The 19,406-nt window shown below is 39.8% G+C and overlaps 1 protein-coding gene across 1 annotated transcript in view; it reads right to left on the bottom strand.

Moving 5' to 3' along the window:
* AFG2A (AFG2 AAA ATPase homolog A) overlaps positions 1-19,406 on the bottom strand; it is a 328,145-nt gene that overhangs the window by 272,091 nt on the left and 36,648 nt on the right. Inside the window, exon 10 of the mRNA XM_068543404.1 lies at positions 13,453-13,607. Within this exon, the coding sequence (XP_068399505.1) occupies positions 13,453-13,607 (155 nt within the window). The remainder of the gene's footprint in view (positions 1-13,452; positions 13,608-19,406) is intronic.

Genomic DNA, 19,406 nt, shown 5'->3' with positions numbered 1-19,406 from the left:
GCTCACTGAATGGGAGAAAATATTTGCAAATCATATATATATGATATCAAATATAAGAATAAAGGACTTGTATCTAGTATATATACAACTGAATAATAAATAAAAAACAATTAAAAATGGGGGAATGCACAGGTTGTGAGATGATGGGCAAAGTGTATAGGGTTTCTTTTGGGGATGATGAAAATGTTCTAAAATTAAATGTAGTGACGGCTGTACAACTTTTTGCATATACTAGACCACTGAATTGTACCCTTTAAATAAGTGAATGACTGATAGGTGAATTATATCTCAATAAAGCTGTTACCAAATATATATACATATATTTTTATACGAAAAGGTAAAAGAACCATTTCTGAAAAATGAGGACCACTATGAACCAAAATGCTACATAAAATATTCAGTCATTCGACAAACCTTTATTTAGTTGGTACTATTTGCCAAACAGAGGGGATACAAAGATGAATAAGACAAAAGAACCACAAGGCATATATGTGTAAGCTTTGTGTGTGTGTATTAGGAATCATATTACAAGATACAAGATCCTTGGTAACTGAGAGGTCAGAAAGTAATTTTTCAAGCAGAGGGGAGAACAACGTGCAAAAATACAAAATGGTTTAACAGAACAATGTAAGATGAAAGTGAAGAAGGCACGAGCCAGGTTACGAACACCAAAGTAAAGAGCTTAGACTTCATCTTAGAGGTTATCAATAGGGAGTTATGCTGATGGCATTTAAGACAGTTTGGGACAGATGGACTACGGGACAAGATCAGATGAGTGTGTAATTACTCTGTATCTGTATAAGGTGAAGTGAAAAGGTGGTACTACAAAAGAACATTAACCCTACCAATGATTTCCTTTACTGCAAATGAAAATCTGTGTTTTTAGCAAACACTCATCAAGTATTTACAGGCATTCTTCAGAGAAACTGTGCGTTTGGTTCAAGACCACTCTCAGCAAGGTGAACATCGCAATAAAGTGAATCACACAGATATTTTGGTTTCCCAGTGCATGTGAAAGTTATGTTTACACTACAGTGTAGTCCATTAAGTGTGCAGTAGCATTATGTCTAAAAAATAATGTACATACCTTAATTAAAAAATACTTTATTGCTAAAAAATGCTAATCGTCATCTGAGCCTCACTGAGTCACAATCCTTCACTGGTGGAGTCTTGTCTTGATGTTGATGCTGCTGACTGACCAGGGTGGATGCTGAAGGCTGGGGCGGCTGTGGCAGTTTCTTAAAATAAGACACCCGTGAAGTCTGCCACATCAATCAACTTTTCCTTTCATGAACAATTTCTCTGTAGTATGTGATGTTTGATAGCATTTTAACCACAGCAGAATTTCTTTCAAAATTGGAGTCAATCTTCTCAAACCCTGCCATTGCTTTAACTAAGTTTATGTAAAATTCTAACTTCTTTGTTGTCATGTCAACAGTTTTCACAGCATCTTCACTAGGAGTAAATTCCATCTCTAGAAACCACTTTCTTTGCTCATCCATAGGAAGCAACTCCTCAGCCGTTCAAGTTGTATCATGAGATTGCAGCAATTCAGTCACGTATTCAGGCTCCACTTCTAATTCCAGTTCTCTTGCTATTTCTACCACATCTGCAGTTACTTCTACCACTGAAGTCTTGAATCCCTCAAAGTCATCCATAAGGGTTAGAATCAACTTCTTCCAAACTCCTGTGAATGTTGTTATTGACCTCTTTTGTGAATCATGAATGTTCTTAATGGCATCTAGAATGGTGAATCCTTTTTAGAAGGTTTTCAATTTACTTTGCCCAGATCCAACAGAGGAATCACTACCTATGGTAGCTATATCCTCGCAAAACGTATTTCTTAAATAATAAGACTTGAAAGTCGAAATGATGCCTTGATCCATGGCCTGCAGAATGGATGTTGTGTTAGCAGGCATGAAAACAATATTAATCTTGTACATCTCCGTCAGACTTCTTGGATGACCAGGTGAATTGTCAATGAGCAGTAATATTTTGAAAGGAATCTTTTTTTCTGAGTATTAGGTCTCAATAGTGGGCTTAAAATATTCAGAAAACCATGTTGTAAACAAATGTATTGTCAGCCAGGCTTTGCTGTTCCATTTACAGAGAGCACAGGTAGAGTAGACTTAGCATCACTGTTAAGAACCCTAGGATTTTTGGAATGGTAAATGAGCACTGGCTTCAAATTAAAGTCACCAGCTGCACTAGCCCCTAACAAGAGTTAACCTGTCCTTTAAAGCTTTAAAGCCAGGCACTGACTTTTCCTCTCTAGCTATTAGAGTCCTAGATGGCATCTTCTTCCAATGTAAGGCTGTCTCATCTACAATCAAAATCTGCTGTCTAGGGTAGCCACCTTCATTAAACCATCCTAGCTAGATCTTTCGGATAACCTGCTGCAGCTTCTCCATCAGCACTTGCTGTTTCACCTTGCACTTTGATGTTATGGAGACAGCTTCTTTCCTTAAACATCATGAATCGACATTTGCTCGCTTCAGACTTTTCTTCTGCAGCTTCCTCACCTATCCCACCCTTCACAGAACTGAAGAGAGTTTGGGCCTTGCTCTGGATTAGGCTTTGGCTTAAGGGAATGTTGTAGCTGGTTTGATCTTCTATCCAGACCACTAAAACTTTCTCCACATCATTCATGTATTCACTGGAGTAGCACTTAATTCCCTTCAAGAACTTTTCCTTTGCATTCACAACTTGGCTAACTGTTTGGCACAAGAGCCCTAGCTTTTAAAGGCCTATCTTGGCTTTTGACATGCCTTCTTCACTAAGCTTAATCATTTCTAGCTTTTGATTGAAAGTGAGAGATGTGACTCTTCCTTTTCCTTGAACACTCAAGAGATCATTGTAGGGTTATTAATTGGCCTAATTTCAATATTGCTGTGTCTCAGAGAATAGACAGGCCCAAGGAGAGGGAGCAAGCTAGGGGAACAGATGGTTGGTAGAGCAGTCAGAACACACAACAATTACTGGTTAAGTTCACCATCTTATATGGGTGCAGTTTGTGGCACTCTGAAACAATTACAATAGTAACATCAAAGATCACTAATCAAAGATCACCATAAAAATATAATAATGAAAAAGTCTGAAATATTGCAATAATTACCAAAATGTAATACAGAGACACGAAGTGAGAAAATACTGTTAGAAAACTGGCTGATAGACTTGCTCATCACTGGGTTGCCACAAACCTTCAATGTGTTAAAAAAAAAAAAACAACAAAAACACCAGTATCTGTGAAGCACAATAAAGTGAAACACAACAAAATGAGCTGTGCTTGTACTGAGTACTGATCAACTATACATACAAGTGTGGCATATTATTCTAGGACAACCTCAACATTATTTATAGATTCAAAAGGAGACACCCAACAGAAACTGAAAATTAAGAGTTCTCTATTTATAACCTGAACGGAAAAGTGTTCAATTTCATCAATGTTAACTGGGATCAGAGCTGAGAATAGAAATTGGTGATCCTTCCACTCATTTCTCCTCCTATTGAACCCTGAGAAAAGTAAGGTATAAAAAGAAAAGTGGAATGAAAGAGTTAAACTTCTACAATATTTAATAATGGTAAAACTAAAATCTTGATTTTGGCACAGAGTATTTCCTGGTTAAAAGTAATCTACGTTGAGAGCTTCAAGATGGCGGAAGAGTAAGACGCGGAGATCACCTTCCTCCCCACAAATACATCAGAAATACATCTACATATGGAACAACTCCTACAGAACACCTACTGAACGCTGGCAGAAGACCTCAGACCTCCCAAAAGGCAAGAAACTCCCCACGTACCTGGGTAGAGCAAAAGAAAAAAGAAATAACAGAGACAAAAGAATAGGGACGGGACCTGCACCAGTGGGAGGGAGCCGTGAAGGAGGAAAGGTTTCCACACACTAGGAAGCCCCTTCGCGGGCGGAGACTGCGGGTGGCGGAGGGGGAAGCTTCGGAGCCACGGAGGAGAGCGCAGCCACAGGGGTGTGGAGGGCAAAGCGGAGAGATTCCCGCACAGAGGATCGCTGCCGACCAGCACTCACCAGCCTGAGAGGCTTGTCTGCTCACCCGCCGGGGCGGGCGGGGCTGGGAGCTGAGGCTCGGGCTTCGGAGGTCGGATCCCAGGGAGAGGATTGGGGTTGGCTGCGTGAACACAGCCTGAAGGGGCTAGTGTGCCAAGGCTACCCGGGAGGGAGTCCGGGAAAAGGTCTGGAGCTGCCGAAGAGGCAAGAGACTTTTTCTTGCCTCTTTGTTTCCTGGTGCGCGAGGAGAGGGGATTAAGAGCGCCTCTTAAAGGAGCTCCAGAGACGGGCGCGAGCCACGGCTATCAGCGCGGACCCCAGAGATGGGCATGGGACGCTAAGGCTGCTGCTACAGCCATCAAGAAGCCTGTGTGCAAGCACAGGTAACTATCCACACCTCCCCTCCCAGAAGCCTGTGTAGCCCGCCACCGCCAGGGTCCCGTGATCCAGGGACAACTTCCCCGGGAGAACGCATGGCACGCCTCAGGCTGGTGCAACGTCACGCCAGCCTCTGCCGCGGCAGGCTCACCCCACATCCGTACCCCTCCCTCCCCCCAGCGTGAGTGAGCCAGAACCCCCTAAGCAGCTGCTCCTTTAACCCCATCCAGTCTGGGCGGGGAACAGATGCCCTCCAGCGACCTACACGCACAGGCGGGTCCAAATCCAAAGCTGAACCCCGGGAGCTGTGCGAACAAAGAAGAGAAAGGGAAATTTCTCCTAGCAGCCTCAGGAGCAGCGGATTAAATCTCCACAATCAACTTGATGTACCCTGCATCTGTGGAATACCTGAATAGACAACAAATCATCCCAAATTGAGGCGGTGGACTTTGGGAGCAACAGTATATATATATTTTTCCCTTTTTCTCTTTTTGTGAGTGTGTATGTGTATGCTTCTGTGTGTGATTTTGTCTGTATAGCTTTGCTTTTACCATTTGTCCTAGGGTTCTGTCTGTCCTTTTTTTAATACTTAAAAATTTTTTTCATAATAATTATTTTTTATTTTATTAACTTTTTAATTTTATTTTATCTTCTTCTTTCTTTCTTTCTTTTCTCCCTTTTATTCTTAGCCACATGGAGGACAGGCTCTTGGTGCTCCAGCCAGGCATCAGGGCTGTGCCTCTGAGGTGGGAGAGCCAAGTTCAGGACACTGGTCCACAAGAGACCTCCCAGCTCCACGTAATATCAAACGGCGAAAATCTACCAGACATCTCCATCTCAACGGCAAGACCCAGCTCCACTCAACAACCAGCAACCTAGAGTGCAGGACACCCTATGCCAAACAACTAGCAAGACAGGAACACAACCCCATCCATTAGCACAAAGGCTGCATAAAATTATACTAAGGTCACAGACAACCCAAAACACACCACCAGACGTGGACCTGCCCATGAGAAAGACAAGATCCAGCCTCATCCACCAGAACACAGGCACTAGTCCCCTCCACCAGGAAGCTTACACAACCCACTGAACCAACCTTAGCCACTGGGGACAGACACCAAAAACAACGGAAACTACGAACCTGCAGCCTGCGAAAAGGAGACCCCAAACACAGTAAGTTAAGCAAAATGAGAAGACAGAGAAACACACAGCAGATAAAGGAGCAAGGCAAAAACCCACCAGACCTAACAAATGAAGAGGAAATAGGCAGTCTACCTGAAAAAGAATTCAGAATAATGATAGTACAGATGATCCAAAATCTTGAAAAAATGTAGAAAATACAAGAAATGTTTAACAAGGACCTAGAAAACTAAAGAGCAAGCAGAGATGAACAACACAATAAATGAAATTTAAAATTCTCTAGAAGGGATCAATAGCAGAATAACTGAGGCAGAAGAATGGATAAGTGATCTGGAAGATAAAATAGTGGAAATAACGACTGCAGAGCAGAATAAAGAAAAAGAATGAAAAGAATTGAGGACAGTCTCAGAGACTTCTGGGACAACATTAAATGCACCAACATTCGAATTATAGGGGTCCCAGAAGAAGAAGAGAAAAAGAAAGGGACTGAGAAAATATTTGAAGAGATTATAGTTGAAAACTTCCCTAATATGGGAAAGGAAAGAGTTAATCAAGTCCAGGAAGCACAGAGAGTCCCATACAGGATAAATCCAAGGAGAAACACACCAAAACACATATTAATCAAACTATCAAAAATTAAATACAAAGAACAAATATTAAGAGCAGCAAGGGAAAAACAACAAGTAACACATAAGGGAATCCCCATAAGGTTAACAGCTGATCTTTCAGCAGAAACTCTGCAAGCCAGAAGGGAGTGGCAGGACATATTTAAAGTGATGAAAGAGAAAAACCTACAACCAAGATTACTCTACCAAGCAAGGATCTCATTCAGATTCGATGGAGAAATTAAAAGCTTTACAGACAAGCAAAAGCTAAGAGAATTCAGCACCACCAAACCAGCCTCACAAAAATGCTAAAGGAACTTCTCTAGGCAGGAAACACAAGAGGAGGAAAAGACCTACAATAATAAACTCAAAACACTTAAGAAAATGGTAATAGGAAAATACATATTGATAATTACCTTAAATGTAAATGGATTAAATGCTCCAAACAAAAGACATAGACTGGCTGAATGGATACAAAAGCAAGACCCGTATATAGGCTGTCTACAAGAGACCCACTTCAGACCTAGGGACACATACAGACTGAAAGTGAGGGGATGGAAAAAGATATTCCATGCAAATGGAAATCAAAACAAAGCTGGAGTACCAATTCTCATATCAGACAAAATAGACTTTAAAACAAAGACTATTACAAGAGACAAAGAAGGACACTACATAATGATCAAGGGATCAATCCAAGAAGAAGATATAACAATTGTAAATATTTATGCACCCAACATAGGAGCACCTCAATACACAGGGCAAATACTAACAGCCATAAAAGGGGAAATCGACAGTAACACAATCATAGTAGGGGACTTTAACACCCCACTTTCACCAATGGACAGATCATCCAAAATGAAAATAAATAAGGAAACACAAGCTTTAAATGATACATTAAACAAGATGGACTTAATTGATATTTATAGGACATTCCATCCAAAAACAACAGAATACACATTCTTCTCAAGTGCTCATGGAACATTCTCCAGGATAGATCATATCTTGGGTCACAAATGAAGCCTTGGTAAATTTAAGAAAATTGAAATCATATCAAGTATCTTTTCCAACCTCAACGCTATGAGATTAGATATCAATTACAGGAAAAAATCTGTAAGAAATACAAACACATGGAGGCTAAACAACACACTACTTAATAACCAAGAGATCACTCAAGAAATCAAAGAGAAAATCAAAAAATACCTAGAAACAAATGACAATGAAAACACAACGACCCAAAACCTATGGGATGCAGCAAAAGCAGTTCTAAGAGGGAAGTTTATAGCTATACAAGCCTACCTTAAGAAACAAGAAATATCTCAAATAAACAACCTAACCTTACACGTAAAGCAATTAGAGAAAGAACAAAAAAACCCCAAAGTTAGCAGAAGGAAAGAAATCATAAAGATCAGGTCAGAAATCAATGAAAAAGAAATGAAGGAAATGATAGCAAAGATCAATAAAACTAAAAGCTGGTTCTTTGAGAAGATAAACAGAATTGATAAACCATTAGCCAGACTTATCAAGAAAAAAAGGGAGAAGACTCAAATCAATAGAATTAGAAATGAAAAAGGAGAAGTAACAACTGACACTGCAGAAATAAAAAGGATCCTGAGAGATTACTACAAGCAACTCTATGCCAATAAAATGGACAACCTGGAAGAAATGGACAAATTCTAAGAAATGCACAACCTGCCGAGACTGAAGCAGGAAGAAATAGAAAATATGAACAGACCAATCACAAGCACTGAAATTGAAACTGTGATTAAAAATCTTCCAACAAACAAAAGCCCAGGACCAGATGGCTTCACAGGCGAATTCTATCAAACATTTAGAGAAGAGCTAACACCTATCCTTCTCAAACTCTTCCAAAATATCGCAGAGGGAGGAACACTCCCAAACTCATTCTACGAGGCCACCATCACTCTGATACCAAAACCAGACAAAGATGTCACAAAGAAAGAAAACTACAGGCCAATATCACTGATGAACATAGATGCAAAAATCCTCTACAAAATACTAGTAAACAGAATCCAAGAGCACATTAAAAGGATCATACACCATGATCAAGTGGGGTTTATCCCAGGAATGCAAGGATTCTTCAGTATACGCAAATCAATCAACGTGGTACATCATATTAACAAATTGAAGGAGAAAAACCATATGATCATCTCAATAGACGCAGAGAAAGCTTTCGACAAAATTCAACACCCATTTATGATAAAAACCCTCCAGTAAGTAGGCATAGAGGGAACTTTCCTCAACAGAATAAAGGCCATATATGACAAACTCACAGCCAACATTGTCCTCAATGGTGAAAAACTGAAACCATTTCCACTAAGATCAGGAACAAGACAAGGTTGCCCACTCTCACCACTATTATTCAACATAGTTTTGGAAGTTTTAGCCACAGCAATCAGAGAAGAAAAAGAAATAAAAGGAATCCAAATTGGAAAAGAAGAAGTAAAGCTGTCAGTGTTTGCAGATGACATGATACTATACATAGAGAATCCTAAAGATGCTACCAGAAAATGACTAGAACTAATCAATGAACTTGGTAAAGTAGCAGCATGCAAAATTAATGCACAGAAACCTCTTGCATTCCTATACACTAATGATGAAAAATCTGAAAGTGAAATTAAGAAAACACTCCCATTTACCATTGCAACAAAAAGAATAAAATATCTAGGAATAAACCTACCTAAGGAGACAAAAGACCTGTATGAAGAAAATTATAAGACACTGATGAAAGAAATTAAAGATGATACAAACAGATGGAGAGATGTACTATGTTCTTGGATTGGAAGAATCAACACTGTGAAAATGACTCTACTACCCAAAGCAATCTACAGATTCAATGCAATCCCTATCAAACTACCACTGGCATTTTTCACAGAACTAGAACAAAAAATTTCACAATTTTTATGGAAACACAAAAGACCCCGAATAGCCAAAGCAATCTTGAGAAGAAAAACGGAGCTGGAGGAATCAGGCTCCCGGAATTCAGACTACACTACAAAGCTACAGTAATCAAGACACTACGGTACTGGCACAAAAACAGAAATATAGATCAATGGAACAGGATAGAAAGCCCAGAGATAAACCCACGCATATATGGTCACCTTACTTTGATAAAGGAGGCAGGAATATACAGTGGAGAAAAGACAGCCACTTCAATAATTGGTGCTGGGAAAACTGGACAGCTACATGTAAAAGAATGAAATTAGAACACTCCCTAACACCAAACACAAAAATAAACTCAAAATGGAATAAAGACCTAAATGTAAGGCCAGACACCATCAAACTCTTAGAGGAAAACATAGGCAGAACCCTCTATGACATAAATCACAGCAAGATCCTTTTTGACCCACCTCCTAGAGAAATGGAAATAAAAACAAAAATAAACGAAGGGGACCTAATGAAACTTAAAAGCTTTTGCACAGCAAAGGAAACCATAAACAAGACCAAAAGACAACCATCAGAATGGGAAAAAATATTTGCAAACGGAGCAACTGACAAAGGATTAATCTCCAACATATACAAGCAACTCATGCAGCTCAATATCAAAAAAACAAACAACCCAATCCAAAAATGGGCAGAAGAACTAAATAGACATTTCTCCAAAGAAGATATACAGATAGCCAACAGACACATGAAAGAATGCTCAACATCATTAATCATTAGAGAAATGCAAACCAAAACTATAATGAGATATCCTCTCACACCGGTCAGAATGGCCATCATCAAAAAATCTACAAACAATAAATGCTGGAGAGGGTGTGAAACAAAGGGAACCCTCTTGCATTGTTGGTGGGAATGTAAATTGATACAGCCACTATGGAGAACAGTATGGAGGTTCCTTAAAAAACTACAAATAGAACTACCATATGACCCAGCAATCCCACTACTGGGCATATACCCTGAGAAAACCATAATTCAAAGAGTCATGTACCAAAATGTTCATTGCAGCTCTATTTACAATAGCCAGGACATGGAAGCAACCTAAGCGTCCATCAACAGATGAATGGATAAAGAAGATGTGGCACATATATACAATGGAATATTACTCAGCCATAAAAGGGAACAAAACTGAGTTATTTGTAGTGAGGTGGATGGACCTAGAGGCTGTCATACAGAGCAAAGTAAGGCAGAAAGAGAAAAACAAATACCGTATGCTAACACATATGTATGGAATCTAAAAAAAAAAAAGAAAAGAAAATGGTCAGAATAACCTAGGGGCAAGATGGGAATAAAGATGCAGACCTACTAGAGAAGGGACCTGAGGATACGGGGAGGGGGAAGGGTAAGGTGGGACAAAGTGAGAGAGTGGCATGGACATATATACACTACCAAACGTAAAATAGATAGCTAGTGGGAAGCAGCCACATAGCACAGGGAGATCAGCTCTGTGCTTTGTGACCACCTAGAGGGGTGGGATAGGGAGGTTGGGGGGGGAGGCAGATGCAAGAGGGAAGAGATATGGGGATATATGTATATGTATAAGTGATTCACTTTGTTATAAAGCAGAAACTGACACACCATTGTAAAGCAATTATACTCTAATAAAGATGTTAAAAAAAAAAGTAATCTACTTTTCCAAATGTGCTTTCCTGTTCAATTGTGATTACTTAAAACTATAAAAATGCAGAATAGTTGGCAGGAAAGACGGGGATCTTCAAAGTGATAGAAGACACTCTTCTGTCTAGACAACAAGAAGCAAAATCAAAAGAAACCAAATTCAAAAGCTCTGCAAAGGACCAATATGGAATTAATAGAATTTCTACAGGTTGTACTATCTATTCCAAAAAAAAAAATCTGTTATTTAGTAAAGCATCATAGAAGCCCTCAATCTTCTCAGTCTGTAAGAAATAAAATATAGAATACAATACTGCTTTTATAAAACAGAAACTGAAATTCCTTCTAATTATCCTGAGGGTACAAGAAGAATAAAATGTAATTACGGTCAATTAAACTATTTAACTCATATCTCTGCACCAGAAAAGTAATGCTAATGAGCTCATCCTAGGTAATTCAACTCACTTGTCACATTCTGATGTTCTAGTCTCATCTGAAAAAGCGCCAAATGAAAATACAGCTGCAAATTTTGAATACGTAGTGAAACAGATAACCTTTTGATTATTCATATAATTAAGAGGTTTGCTAGTTTTTAAAATGGGAGTAAATGAGGAATGTTTATTTAAATAATGACATTTGGTAGACACTCAATTTGACCACCAACTCCCTCTAAGTTTAACCTGGATCCAAGACTGCAAACGGGTTTGGGGCTATACAGGTAGTCCTGAGGCTCTGGCTGCAGTTCACTTTACAAAAGTGGGTTCACGTGAAAGTAGAGTCCTATTTTTTTAATTGGCTTTTGGCTTATTCTGTACCAAAGGTCCAAATTCTGAAAACTGCAATCCAAAGGTAATATCAAAAGTGTACAGATGGATTCCTTCCAAATAATAAGGGATAACCTAAAACTACATAAAATAAAATAGAGAAAGCCAGGAGGAGGGGGTTGTTAAGATGCATATATGAATTACATAAACTTGATGGAATTAATTTGTATATATTTGGCTAAGAATGACTTTTATCAGTAATGATTGTTGTGATGTATACACAATGACTTACTGCAACAATAATATATAAATACAATCGCCTGGTTGGGGCAGACTTTGATCGGAGTGGGATAGTCTAGCATGGCATCACATGTCTGACAATTGGTGATGACTAGAATGAGGGGATCTCAACTAGGAGGGCTCATCTCTGTTCACACAGTCTCTCATCCTCCAGGAAGCTAGTACAGATTTCTTAACAAAGCTAATGCAATGTCAAAGACCAGCAAGAGAAGGCAAGCCCTAAGCGCTTTCAAGCCTGCTTGCATTACGGCTGCTAACACTCCACTGGCCAAAGCAAGTTACATGGCCAAGTGCAGATTCAAGGATGGAAAACCTGACTCCCCAGCGTTAACAGCAGGAGCTACAAGACTGCAGTGCAAAAGGGCAAACACAGTGATGGGAAGAATTTGTGGTCATTTTTTGCAATCTACCACACTGCAAAATGCTGCAAGTCTCTGCTCCACGTGGTCCATGGTGAAATAAGTTTAAGTAACAGCTCTCTTTTGACACTTCAAGATACATATTGACATATTACAATATAATATAATGCAGAACACACTGCCAATGCTTGTTTCAATGTTCATTTTCTAAAAATATTAATATATTCAAAGAAAACTATAAGGCCATCCCCCACCCCCGAATATTAGGCCCATGTGTATCACAGGTGACGTAACAGGTGGTCCATGCATAAAAGGTAACTTCTGTTGCCCTTGTGGTGATCTCACTGAAAACTCTGCAGAGACAGTCAATGATGAAGTATATGTAAAAGGACCCAAGGAAACATCAAGCATCATTAGTAGAAAGTATCATTAACTAGAAGATTTTTTTTTTGTTCTAAAATTAGCCTAGTTGACATTTTCTTGTAAAACTAAACATGGAATTAGTATACAACCCAGTAACTGTACTACACTTGGGCATTTGTTCCAGAGAAATGAAAACTTATATTCACACAATATCTGTAGAAAAATGTTCATAGAAGCTTTATTCATAATAGCCCCAAACTGGAAACAATCCAGATGTCCTTCAACTGGTGAATGGTTAAACAAACTATTGTACACATATACCATGGAATACTACCCAGCAAAAGAAAGGAACAAACTATTGATATATAACAACTTGCATGAATCGCCAGGGAATTACAGTAAGCGAAAAAAACTAATCCCAAACAATTGCATAATGTATAATTCCATTTATATAACACTTCTGAAATGACAGAATTTTGGAAACGGATGCAGGAACAAGGTGGGTGTAGTTATGAAAGGGCAAAGCAAGGGATCATTGTGGTGATGGAAATCCTCAGTATCTCGATTCTGGTGATGGATACACAAAACTTTACATGTAATAAAACTGCACAGAACTAAATACACAGACACACACGAAAACATAAATGAGTACAGGCAACACTGGGGAAATCTGCAAAAGATCGATGATTCTATCAATATCCTGCTTGTGATATTGTATTATAGTTTTGTAAGATGTTACCATTGGGGGGGGGGACTGGGTAAAGGATACATAGGCTCTCCCTAAAGTATTTCTTACAACTGTACTAAATCTACAATTATCTCCATAAAAATTTCAATTAAAAAAAATATTTTTTTAAGTTTAGCTTAGGAAGGTAGTTTCCCTGGGGTCTTAGTTTCTCTCAGAGTTTAATTCAAACAGTGTGGCTAGCATGAGGGTACAAATGACTTACATTTGGGACATCAATTGCTACCTCCCTCATGGCACTGGGCCTGATGTCATTCATCCCCTGCAAGAAATCTTGCAGAGTAATCTTCACCAACCCAGCCATCTTGCTGTCAGGGAGGTTAGGGTGTTTCCTCAAGACTCTCCTCAAGGCACGAAGACCTGTAAAGAGAAAAGTAACACAAGCTTTGTCTTCCACCTCATAAATACACACTGAACCATTACCAATAAAAATAATAACAAAACCCCCAAAGCTCATGCATATTATAATATTTAAAATTTTGTGTGCTTGTGCATGTGCGTGCGTGTGTGTACAGTGGCGGGAGGGTGGGGAGGGAGAAGGGATAATGTGGGGGATGAAGGCAAAAATCTAAATGCTTAGTTTTGGCGGTAAAAATATGACAAACTGCTATGAAATATGAAAAGACAGATATTTTACATATGTGAAATAAAATTTACAAAACAACTTCTGCAAAAAAGACCATAAAGGTTTGTCAAAATAACCTGTTTGGAGAATTTCTTTGAAAAGAGTAAAATATTAAAACAGTAACATACCTTTTGCCCTGCCCTTTTTGTTAATACACACAAACCAGAGTTACAAGTTTTGTAAGGTATTTGCAGAACATCTTGAAGGAAATGTTCAGTTGGCAGTTAGAAATGTGGTTTTCGAATTCAAAACAGAATGAAACTTCAGAGTTATGTGTATACACACGAGATCTGATATTATAGGAGTAGAAGAGACCTATAAAAGGGAAGCTAGAGAGGGATCAGGGATGGAAGAATGAGGGCTGATGTCTCAGTCTTAGGAAAGTCGATCATTTGAGGAGTATAGGAACAAACGATGGTTTAGGCAGAGATAGAGAAGTAGAATCAGAATAGTAAAATACCACAAAGCCAAAAAGATGATCAACCAAGTCAAATTTAGAGAGATGCAAAATAACTTAAAAGAGATCATGCTGACCTAAAACATTACCGATGTTAGGTTCTTTGTTTTTGCTGTTCGCTTAGAGTTTAAGCACTGACAGGACTGAATGCCGGAAGCCATCCCCCCATCAAAGTTGCCAGATTTAGAGCCCCTTGATCTGCGACAAAGACCTCTAGTCTAGAGGGCAGCAAAGTCCCTATGTGCTCTTTGCCTGAGGGTATTTTGTGATGAAGTGCTATATTTGTGTTCTAGTACACAATGAAGTTCCACTTTGAAGAATTTTAGTCTCAGAGACCTCTTAGAAATCCAGTCTGAATAATTGAACTTGCCCTGGGACAACAACAAGCTCCATCATTTTTAATGTCTTTTGTCTAAAATGTTATGCCTCAGTGAATTTTTACTAAATTAAAATGATGTCATAATTGTCATCTTACTTGCCTTCATTTATTTGAACTTTGACACAGAAGCATTGGTTCAAGGGAGGAAAACACAAACTCTCCCAAACAGAGGTTTGGATATCTTTGACTACTAAGGAAAAAGAGTGAATAATACACCACTCAGAAAATAGATCCACAGTAAACTTTCCCAAGGAAAGCTATCACTGCGAGTCTAATATTCATGGAGGTCTCCGAGACAGTAGGCTAACCAGAAAAAAAGCTACAAAAGAGGAAACTGAAGATGTATGTAAAAAGATCACTATTTTCTATGGAAAATTTCTTAGGCCATACTCTGCAATCTGCAATCTATGTCACTTATTGAAGTCTATCTTACAAATACCTATATGGTTTTCTGCCTTCCAAAAATATTGAAAGATAATTCTTCACATCTCTCACATTTCTGCTTATCTTTCCAGCAGAAGCACTAACTGCCTCTGTTACAGACTATCTTTTCAAGGATGCTTGTATACAGGAAGACAGAGTGTCTCCCTCCAAAGCAAAGGGCAGATATGCTTACTGCCCATTATAAAAGATTAAGGTTCCCTAAGCTCAAGGTTCTCCTGTAATGCCACCTTATAAGGACTCAGATGTCACCCAGCCCTTTTTGTATCTCTTTGTGAAAAGTGAGGCTCCAGGAGCTGGTGCAAATGCTGCTTCTCTGGCTGCTCCTGTTGCTGTAAGTAGTAGTCTATCTTTTGACTCTGACCCAGGAATACTGTGTCTTCGGAAAGCACTTGTGAAACTTGATAACTTGCAAGTAGGGTAAAATCGCAAACCCTTCACAGTTCTTGACATGAAAATAAAAGTTTACTTTAAATTAGGCTGTTTCACTGCCCAACATACCTTTTAAATGGTGCAATCATAAAAACCTAAATAAATAAATCCTCAGTAATAAGGCACTGTGTTGTATTAAACAGCACCTTGGTGACCTGAAAGAATTAAAGCAATTCTAAAAAATCTTACATAAATGGAAGTGATCAAAAGACCAAAAGAATCTAACACTTCATGTCCCAAATGGCTATCTGGCAATACTTGTCAATATTTCTAATTTAGACCAGATACCTTACTCTTACCAGTACTGATATACTAGAAACTGAAACAAAGGAAGTGGTCTAATTTTCCCACATTTACGTCACAAGGCATAAAGTGGGACAATAAAGGAGACCAATTATTTTCATTTAAGAAATGGATTTGGAAAGGGCAGCAGCCACTCACGAGGCAGGGACTGGCAGCCAGCTGAGCTGGGGACAGCCCTGTCTCCAAGTCAGTCAGAAAGGGAAAGACAAATACCATATGATACCACTTACATGTGGAATCTACAATATGACACAAATGAACCTGTCTATGAAACAGAAACAGAATCATGGAAATAGAGGACAGACTGGTGCTTGCCAAGGGTGAGGAGGTTAGGAGAGGGATGGAGTGGAAGGCTGGGGTTAGCAGATATAGGCTTTTATACAGTAAGTCCCCTACATACGAACCTTCAAGTTTCGAACTTTCAAAGATACGAACGTGCATTTGCATGTCTAATCACGTAAGTTTGTTCACGTGTCTGGAATACATTGTCACATGCATGCATCCTCTAAAACTGGTTGAGCTTTTGTGTACTTTACTGTAGAGTACTGTATAGCAGCAGTCCCCAAACGTTTTGGCACCAGAGACTGGTTTTGTGGAAGACAATTTTTCCACAGACCGGTGGTGGGCGGCGGGGAGGGATATGGTTCAGGCAGTAATGCAAGCGATGGGGAGCAGCAGATGAAGATTTGCTTGCTTGCCTGCCGCTCGCCTCCTGTTGTGCGGCCCAGTTCCGGGACCCCTGCTGTATAGAGTACAGTAGTACAGTATCTTTATCTCAAGCCCAGGATGTCGGGAAGCAAGTGTAAAAGCAGCGGTGATATAGGTGGTACTGCTAAGAAACGCCAAGCAATAACGATGGAAACAAAAGTGAAAATAATTGAGAGAGTGGAGCGACAACAGGAAGAATAAGAAACTGAAGAACCGAAGAGATTCACGATGCAGGAAATGGCAAGGGGATTTTCTTTATTTGAGGAGGCACTGTTAGTTTTTGAGGCACAGGACGCAAACATAGAACAGTACAGGAAGGTTGCAGCAGCCATTCAGAATGCAATCCAGTGCTACGATGTCATCTATGAGGAGAAAAAAAAGAGCTACTACCCGGACATCACTGGATCGTTTTTTCAAGAGGGTAGATAGAATTCAATCCAGCAAGGAACCAGAACCTGTGCCATCAACGTCAGGCGTGAGTGAAATTGCAGCTTGCCCTCCGTCTCCTATTGCTGACGATCCTTCGGTCTACCATCTCCCACCTCTTCTCCCTCCTCCAGTCAGTAACTCTCCTTGCCTGTTCACTCAGTGCCAGCCCCTGTATGCCAGCTGTTGTACTCTACTACTGTACTTTTCAAGGTACTGCACTGTAAGATTAAAAATGTTTTATTTTTTGTGTGTGTTTGTTTTTTATGTATTATTTGTGTGAAAAGTATTATAAACCTATTACAGTACAGTACTCTATAGCTGATTGTGTTAGTTGGGTACCTAGATTAACTTTGTTGGACTTACAAAAAAAATGGACTTACGAACAGGCTCTTGGAATGGTTCTCATTTGTATGTAGGGGCCTTACTGTATATGGAATGGATAAGCAGCAAAGTCCTACTGTATGGCACAGAGAACTATGTTCAATATCCTAAGATAAACCATAATGGAAAAGAATATTTTTTAAAGTGTATAGGGAGCTTCCCTGGTGGTGCAGTGGTTGAGAATCTGCCTGCTAATGCAGGGGACACGGGTTCGAGCCCTGGTCTGGGAAGATCCCACATGCCGCGGAACAACTAGGCCCGTGAGCCACAACTACTGAGCCTGCGCGTCTGGAGCCTGTGCTCCGCAACAAGAGAGGCTGCGATAGTGAGAGGCCCGCGCACCACGATGAAGAGTGGCCCCCACTTGCTGCAACTAAAGAAAGCCCTCGCACAGAAACGAAGACCCAACACAGCCATAAATAATAAAAATATAATAAATAAACAAAAAATTCAGGAGAAATTAAACACCACAGACAACACCATTTATTTATAAAAAAAAAAGTGTATGTATATATATGTATGTATGTATAACTGAATCACTTTGCTGTACAGCAGAAATTAACACAACACTGTAAATCAACTATACTTTGATTAAAAAAAAACAAAACTGTGTCTTCTGCAAGCACCAATAGCAGTCAGCCTCACCAAAACAGAAGAACCCATGCAGCTCATGTAAGGCTCACACCTTACACCCTAGACTGACCAGGGTCCCCAACCCCCAGGCTGGGGACTGTTAGGAACCGGGCTGCAGAGCAGGAGGTGAGTGCCAGGCGACTGAGCAAAGCTTCATCTGCCGCTCCCCATCGCTCGCGTTACCGCCTGAACCATCCCCCCATCCCCCCACCACACGCGAAAAAATTATCTTCCACAAAACCAGTCCCTGGTGCCAAAAAGGTTGGGGACCGCTGCCCTAGAGCATATAGCTCTAGTGACCAGAGGGGAGTGTGCTGCTGGGCCCCACAGAACGTCACCTACAAAAGGCCACTTCTCCAAAATCAGCCAACGTAACTGACCTACCCAACACACAGAAAAAAAACCACAGCAAAATCTGCAAAATGAGGAGACAGAGGAATATGTTCCAAATAAAGGAACAAGACAAAGGACTCAGAAAAAGGACTCAGAAAAAGGACTAAACAAAGGGAAGATAAGCAAGCTACTCAGTAGAGAGTTCAAGGTAATAATCGTAAAGATGCTCAGCAAACACAGAATGGATGAACACAGTGAAAATTTTAAGAGAGAGAAAATATAATGAAGAAAACAAAGGTAAAGAATACAATAACTGGGGACTTCCCTGGTGGTGCAGTGGTTAAGAATCCACCTGCTAATGCAGGGACACAAGTTTGATCCCTGGTCTGGGAGGATCCCACATGCCACAGAGAAACCAGGCCCGTGAGCTACAACTACTGAGCCTGCGCTCTAGAGCCCGCGAGCCACAACTACTGAGCCTGCGTGCCACAATTACTGAAGCCCGCATGTCTAGAGCTCGTGCTCCACAACAAGAGAAGCCACCGCAACAAGAAGCCCGTGCACCACAATGAAGCGTAGTACCCACTCGCCACAACTAGAGAAAGCCCGCGCGCAGCAACGAAGAGACAATGCAGCCAAAAATAAATAAATAAAATAAATTTATTAAAAAAAGAATACAATAACTGATAAAATCCAAAATATACAAACAGCTCATAAAAATCAAAGAATATATATGTACACACACACACTCACACACAAACACACATACACACACAAACACAGGAATATGATTCCGCCATAAAAAAGAATGCAATACTGCCATTTGCATCAACGTGGATGGACCTAGAGAATATTATGCATAGTGAAACAACTCAGACAGAAAGAGGCAAGTACTATATGACATCACTTACATATGGAATCTAAAAAATAATACAAATGAATGTATAAACAAAACAGAAAGAGACTTAGACACAGAAAACAAACCTGTGGTTACCAAAGTGGAGAGGGAAGTGGGGTGGGACAAATTAGGGGTATGGG

The sequence above is a fragment of the Eschrichtius robustus genome, chromosome 4 (genome assembly GCF_028021215.1).
Source record: "Eschrichtius robustus isolate mEscRob2 chromosome 4, mEscRob2.pri, whole genome shotgun sequence".
NCBI lineage: Eukaryota > Metazoa > Chordata > Mammalia > Artiodactyla > Eschrichtiidae > Eschrichtius > Eschrichtius robustus.
The sequence above is the reverse complement of the archived record's forward strand: the minus strand, read 5'-3'. Positions and strand labels throughout refer to the sequence as shown.